The sequence below is a fragment of the Molothrus aeneus genome, chromosome 4, assembly GCF_037042795.1.
Source record: "Molothrus aeneus isolate 106 chromosome 4, BPBGC_Maene_1.0, whole genome shotgun sequence".
NCBI lineage: Eukaryota > Metazoa > Chordata > Aves > Passeriformes > Icteridae > Molothrus > Molothrus aeneus.
In genome coordinates, this window is record NC_089649.1 from 34,177,908 (window position 1) to 34,184,474 (window position 6,567).

At 43.3% G+C, this 6,567-nt stretch overlaps 1 protein-coding gene across 1 annotated transcript; it reads left to right on the plus strand.

Annotated features, from left to right (window-relative positions):
* The first annotated feature begins 571 nt into the window (after nucleotides 1-571).
* APELA (apelin receptor early endogenous ligand) lies at nucleotides 572-5,995 on the plus strand. Its single transcript, XM_066549050.1, has 3 exons — nucleotides 572-874; nucleotides 1,323-1,432; nucleotides 3,654-5,995. Exons 1-2 carry the CDS (start codon nucleotides 799-801, stop codon nucleotides 1,409-1,411), a joined length of 165 nt encoding a protein of 54 aa, XP_066405147.1. The 5' UTR covers nucleotides 572-798; the 3' UTR covers nucleotides 1,412-1,432; nucleotides 3,654-5,995.
* The last annotated feature ends 572 nt before the right edge of the window (nucleotides 5,996-6,567 follow it).

Sequence of the window (6,567 nt, forward strand, 5' to 3'; positions counted from 1 at the left end):
TCAAAACTGCTGGTCTCAAACTGGCACTGCTAGAACAGATATATCTATTTTACCCTACACGGTAAAAAAAAAAAAAAAAATCACAAATTAATTTCTGAATATTCTGATCCTTTAAAAATAGTTGACGGTACAAAAGACACCCATTAGCCTTAAGTACTGCCAGTTTCACTTTGAATGGCCACAACTTCGCAGGTATTTTGGAGAAGAGAGAGAGCATTTGAGCTGGGACAAGGGCCATGCTTGGGGGGCTTCCCTGCCCCCGCTTTCGGGGAGGGGGAACAAAGGTCGGGGGGGCATTTCCTGCCCCTGCCATTGGTGTCTGCATGTGGGACCAATATGGGCAATGCAAAGTTTAAACAGTTGCAAATGGGGGAGGGAACATCGGGGCTTGTTTTACATATGTTTTTTTCCTGGCCGGGCTGAATTTAAAGTGGAGTGGCCGCATTGTTCGAGAGGCTCCTCGCCCCTACGCATTGACAGGAGCTGCTGTTTACACGGGCTTTTCATTCCTGCGCTATTTGCTTATGGAAAATAAGGGGGAGTGACAGAAAAAGGGAGAAAGGGAGAAGGGAAGGGAGGGAGGCCCGGAGCGCAGCGCAGCCCGGGAGCCTCGTCGCTGCCTGATCATTAACCCCGCCAGGGCTGGGCCTGGCTGCCCGGCCTGTCACGGGCATGTGAGCGCTGGGGCTGCGGGCGCTGCCGGCCCCTCACGGCCCCGCGGGCGGCTCTGCGGGCATTTCCTCGCCAGCACTCACACGCACACACATACACACACACACCTCCGCCTTGACTGCAGACATGAGGCTCCAGCTGCTGCTTTGGATCGTGGCGGTGCTCCTGGCGAGCCTCCTCCCAGCCAGCGGACAGCGGCCAGGTAGGCCATGCCTCAGCGTGATGCTTGTGCCGGGCAGGGAGCCGGGGGTTCGTGCCTGCCACGGGCACCTCCGGCGTGTTCGTCCGGCCGCGTCCCACACGCGGTTTGTGACCTCCGGGACGGGTTTGGACCTGGCGCATCCATCTCTGCGCTTCATCCCTACTTCTAGCGGCAGCGGGAGAGGATGCTTCGCCTATCCCAGGAGTCTGGCAACTTTAGCGGAGGTGGGATGGTGCGGAGGAGGAACAGGGATAAATAGGGACCCAAGGTGGGCAAGTGTTGCAGACTTGCTACCGGCGAAACACCGGCGGCACGGGAGGGCACGGCCACGGGCACCGGGAAGCACCGGGGAGCGCCGGGGCCGGCCCGTCCCGGGGAGAGGCACTGCCGACGGCCCCTCTCACGCCTCGCTTCCCTCTCTCCCTCCCGTCCCTCTCTGTGTCCGCAGCCAACCTGGCGCTGCGCAGGAAGCTGCACCGGCACGGCTGCTCCCACCGGCGCTGCATGCCGCTCCACTCCAGGGTGCCCTTCCCCTGAGCCCCGCCGGAGCGCGGCCAGGTAAACCCGCGCGTGTGGGGCCGCAGGGAGGGAGCCCCTCTGGGAATGCGCTCCTGCTTTGGAGCAGTGCGCGAGGCATGGCTGTACGCGGGCTCCCCTCGCTTGGTTTGCAAACGGGGCTTTGGAGTTGGCAAAGTTGCGGTCGCTGTCCCGGGGCTGGGGCGCGGGTCCCGCCGATCGCTGCCGCTTTGTCCCCCTTCCAGGCCACCCCCCCTGCCAAATGCCTTCTTGAGGCAGTGAAAAACATCTGATCCCGCTAATCGGGCCGAACGCTGCCCTCCGAGGCTGTTGGCAAAGTTGCGGGACAGAGTGTCACTGGTGCAAAGGCGGGGTAAAGCGGCTCTAGCAGAGGATGCTCCGGGCTGCAAGCGCTGACACTTCCCCCGTGCTGGATGCAGGGCAAAGCCACCTCACTCTGCCCGTCAGTAACATGAAGGTAGCAGCACTCAACCCACTTCAAAGGGGACTGTAATTCTTAATCATTGTCAGCAAAAGACTTTCAGCTCCTTGGATGAAAGGCTATACAAGTGCAAAACATTAATGCTTTATAGCCGATGAGGGCAGATACATTCAAATACTAAGTGACTGCAGAAGCACACAGGTAGCATATGCTAATAGGGTAGGCATCAAAAGGAAACCGGGCTCTCTTTGCAATTTAAGAATGAATAAAACATGCAGTCATTGCATCTTTGAAACTCATTATATATTAAAATAATGTTGTAGCCCCAGGCATGTCAGCATCCCAAATAAACGGTGGCAGAATCTGCACACTGGAGCCAAGCTGTTTTGATTTACTAAGAGGTTAACAGTGAAAAGGAGGCTGAAGTAAAACTCTTAACAGCCCTATACCAAACAGCTTGTCAATGCATAAACTGCCCTGGTGAAAAGAACCTACACCACTCCCAAAACTGCCATGCAAAAAGGGTACCATTCCACTCTATAGGGCTGGCCCATAAACACATGGAATGTGCATATGGGATGGTAAACTGGCAAGTTTGTAAGGTTAAAAAAAAAGATTGCTGTATCTTAAAGTGAATCTCAGATGGGCTGCATAAAGAGTGGCAGAATTGAGATGCAAGTAGAAAGGACATGCCAGAAGGATGCTTTACTACTGAGTGCCATGTCTCACTGCTACATTTAAACAAGAGACAGATTAAATGATACTACATCATCAGTTTAAGCTTGAACCTAAAAAGATAAGCATTGTATCGATTCACTCAGCAGGCAGAGACTGAATGGACAGAGGGACAGAGGAATTTAGGCCCAGTTGCTTCGAGAATCAATTCAGAATTATTTGCTTCAGTTCCTAAGAAGAGTACATTTCCTCCCATTCAACATCCATGTCTGGAAATTGTGTAGAAAGCACCTACACTTTCTGTAATGTGCTCTGAAGCCTCATATAATGAATGCATTTTGCTTGAGACTGCAGTAGCTGCATACACCCCCCATATTCTGTGGGGAATTCCTTTCCTCACAGAATATGAAGATAAAAGGTATTTTCAATGTTATCTCCTTTTCTTTGGGGAGCTGATTTCTTGTAACAAAAGTCAATGACCAAACAAAACAGTGTACTTACTAATTCTCAATAAATTTTGTAGACATGTAGCTGAAGATCCTTCCACTTTATAAAGCTGTTTAGAACTCAGTAAACCTCTACCTGGGAGTTAGGGGAGACAGGCACCTGAACCAACTCTCTAAACTTCAGTCATTGTGGGTGCTATCCTTTATCTTAAGTAGATTTACCACCTATGTTTACATTCCCTTCCAGTTTTAGTCCAAATTCAGCAAATATTGACATGCCTGGGTTGCTTGACTCACATGAGTAATCTTATTGATCTCAGTGGAGTTGTACATATGGATAGAGCCATTTGCAGATGCAAACAGGATGCAGCCTTAAGCCTGAATTTCAACTAGTGGTTGGAAACTAAATGAACACAGCAGCCTCTTGCAGCATTTGAAATTAGTAGATTGAATTTGATTTTTCATCAGTTCCAAACACAAAGCACGGGACAAAAAAAGGAAGAAAATTTTATATTAGCAGCCTTCTTGCTTTTGTCTTTTTTTTTCTTCAACTTTCTAGCTGAAATTTCCAAATTAAGAAGTATTATTCCACATTTCATCCATTTGTTTCACAAATAATGTATTCTGTTTTGTACAAAACTTATTTAGACTACTAAATCTCTCATTAATATTTAATCTCCTTTTTTCTTTTTCCCCCCAGCAACTTCATACTGGACTTTTCAGTGTTTTAAAGGAGCAACAGTTAAACCAATAAGAGAAGTTTGCCAAAAGTGCAGATCATCAACAGCTGACCTGACAGCCACCACAGTGCCATCTTCAGCAGTCCTGTCTGTCACATTCCACTGGACCTGGACTAAAGGCGCCTGTCTCACACCTAAAAAGTGGCAGAGGGGGGGAAGTGGGTGATGGGGGACGTACATGAACTTACCTGGTGGAATCATTCCCTGCAAATGATTTGGCTTTCACAATCACTAGTGAAAGTTAAAGATCAAATCAAATATCAGGTAGATTTTGATCTGAGCTAGATTTCCAGTGGCAGTAAGAAGGAAGGATCTGTCCAAGTGATACATAATATTCAGACTGAGTGAAATTGAAAGTGCTGTTGACTACTCAGTTCAGGCTGTGTTTAGGATGAAATAGTATCAGACTCCAGTATGGAATTCTGAAAGTCCATTTTTTGTTTATAATTTTATATTTAATAATATATACATTTATGTTTTAACATCTAACATTACATTTTTATGGAATTACCTTTATAATAACATAGAATGCTTTACTGTAATAGCACCAAAGCCAGCATCACACCAGTGGTCCTACTGGCTTCATGTATAGAAAGCATAGTAAGAGTTTACAATATAAGAAAGCAAAGAGAGTGTTATCCCTCATTCTAGAGAGAGAATTGAAGCACACCGAGATAAGAGATTAGCCAAGGGTCATGCAAAACTGATAACTCAGATCTCTCAAGCCAGGCCTTAAGGTCAAGCCCATCCTCCTGTCTAATGAGCTGTTACTGCAAAGCCCATCATTTGTTTTCTTAAAGTGGGCTGCCAAACCAGACAGTTTAAACATGCTTGAAAATTCAGTACTACAGAGCTATTTGCTTAATAGTAGTTTTCCTAAAATACCAGCTACAGTATTATAAATAGAGCATAAAAATAGACCATTGAAAAGCATCCTTTGTTTGGTCAGCCCTAGTGTTGCATAGCACTCTATTCCTGTAATTTAAATGAATGGGATATTTGAACATAGCACTACAATGAATGAAGACTTCAAACAGAAAACAGGCTGTTCTTTTCAGCACTGGAGGTCAAGAACACATTGCGCTTTTAGTCTGAGTTTTGGTCTTAAAAATACATGCTTCACATATGCCTTCTATATCAGCAGAAGGATATAAAGGATATAAAGGATAAGGTGGTAGCCCTTTCATTAGCATAACTAAAACAACCTGAAAATAAAACATACCCATATTTTTAAGTCATTGCATTAGACTTGAAATGCCAACATTTTTTACAAAATACATGAAGATGATCAAAGATCAGAAGTGCTGTGGTTTAAATCTGGTATTACTATTTTTTTCTTACAACACATAGTTTCTAATAATTGAAAGAACAGCAATCAAAAAAACTGGATAGCTGAAACTTTCTAATCAGTGTGTGTATATGTAACCCCTTATCTCTAAGAACCTGAAACTTTACTTGAATTAATACTGGCAGAGTTTACCAGGAGTTACAAATTTCTCTCCATGAAAAAAAAAAAAAATAAAATGTAACTTCAGACCCAGTTCTGGAGTTGTGTAAAACCATCATACAAAGGTGGTCAAACTTATCTAAAACAACAAGCAGTCCTGCAGATAAACCTTTGAAATCTTGAAAAAAAAAAAAAGCAGTTTCCCAAATAGGTATTCTACCACTTATATATTTTTTTAAATTATTTTTTTAACTTGGTTTTGATATATATCCTTGGCTAACTCTGTTTAGAACTACAGGTAAAGAGTATGGGAAAGCAAGAAAGGTGAAGAGTAGCTATTTTACAGTCTTATGAATGAGTATATGGATCTATTGTGGCACTGGATCTTTTATATAACCACAATTATTCAATTAACTTCGCTAAAATGGTAAAAAATACATGATTTATCTATGAAAAAGCTATAAATACATGTTCCTTTACAGAAGTAAAAACAAAACAGCACCCTAGGATGCCCGCTGTCAGTCTACAAAATTATTCTAAGTATCTGTAGTATCTGTTCTTTAAAGGCATTCTGATACCATCAAATCTGCTTTGAAAAATGCATTAATTGTGAGCTTCAATAGATATGTTTATCAACTAGCTGGTTGATTGTATATTTTGTAAAAAGATAGTATGCATTTCATATAATATCTTATTTGAAATAAATTTTGTACACTCCTCAAAGTCTGTATTCTTCAGCTGTCAAAGGCAGTGCATCTAAAGAAAATTGAGATCTTGCCTATTTTCCCTGAATCAGTGTTTGAAAATTTTTCACTCAATTTCTGACACAAATAAATGATAACTAATAATGGAAAAATTTTCTGTGACATCTTCTGTCTTTCTAAAAATGCAAAATTCTGGTTCAAGTTAGATTTGCATTTGACTTTGTTGAGACTATCTGTTTCCATTTGATGTGCAAAACATAAGGCTTGTGGGAAGAATGGCTTTGCATGATAACAGTGTGATCACATCTTTAAATTTGAATAATTTGGACACAGTGCTGCAACCGCCAAACTGACTGATCTCTCCCTGTGCATATACCAGTGTACATTTGAAGGCAGCTTGCACCGGTACAAATTGCTCTCTATTCAAAGTCAGAACTGATGTTTGCATGGATGTAATCTAGCAAGACTTGATCCCAAGATAGAGTAAGACCTCAAATTCTGGAAGGCAAAACGTGAGTTTCTAAAACATTGAATTAACTCCTTGTCTTGTAGATAGTTGTAATATGGGAAAAATGAAAACTTAATTTGAAAGTACATTTCATTAAGTCTGGTAATAGCAGGTCAGCAGGAAACGGAGGTAAATGCAAGGCTTCGGTGAGAAACAACAGTTTAGCATGTTCCCAAAGGATAATAAACAATTCACCTCTTCCCTTTCCAGTATGG

What these genes read in the sequence shown, in the direction of transcription:
- APELA (XM_066549050.1), top strand. Translation starts at nt 799, where the DNA reads ATGAGGCTCCAGCTGCTGCTTTGGATCGTGGCGGTGCTCCTGGCGAGC. An exon ending in AGCCAGCGGACAGCGGCCAG is followed by an intron (nt 875 to 1,322) that starts GTAGGCCATGCC and finishes CTGTGTCCGCAG; the next exon opens with CCAACCTGGCGCTGCGCAGG.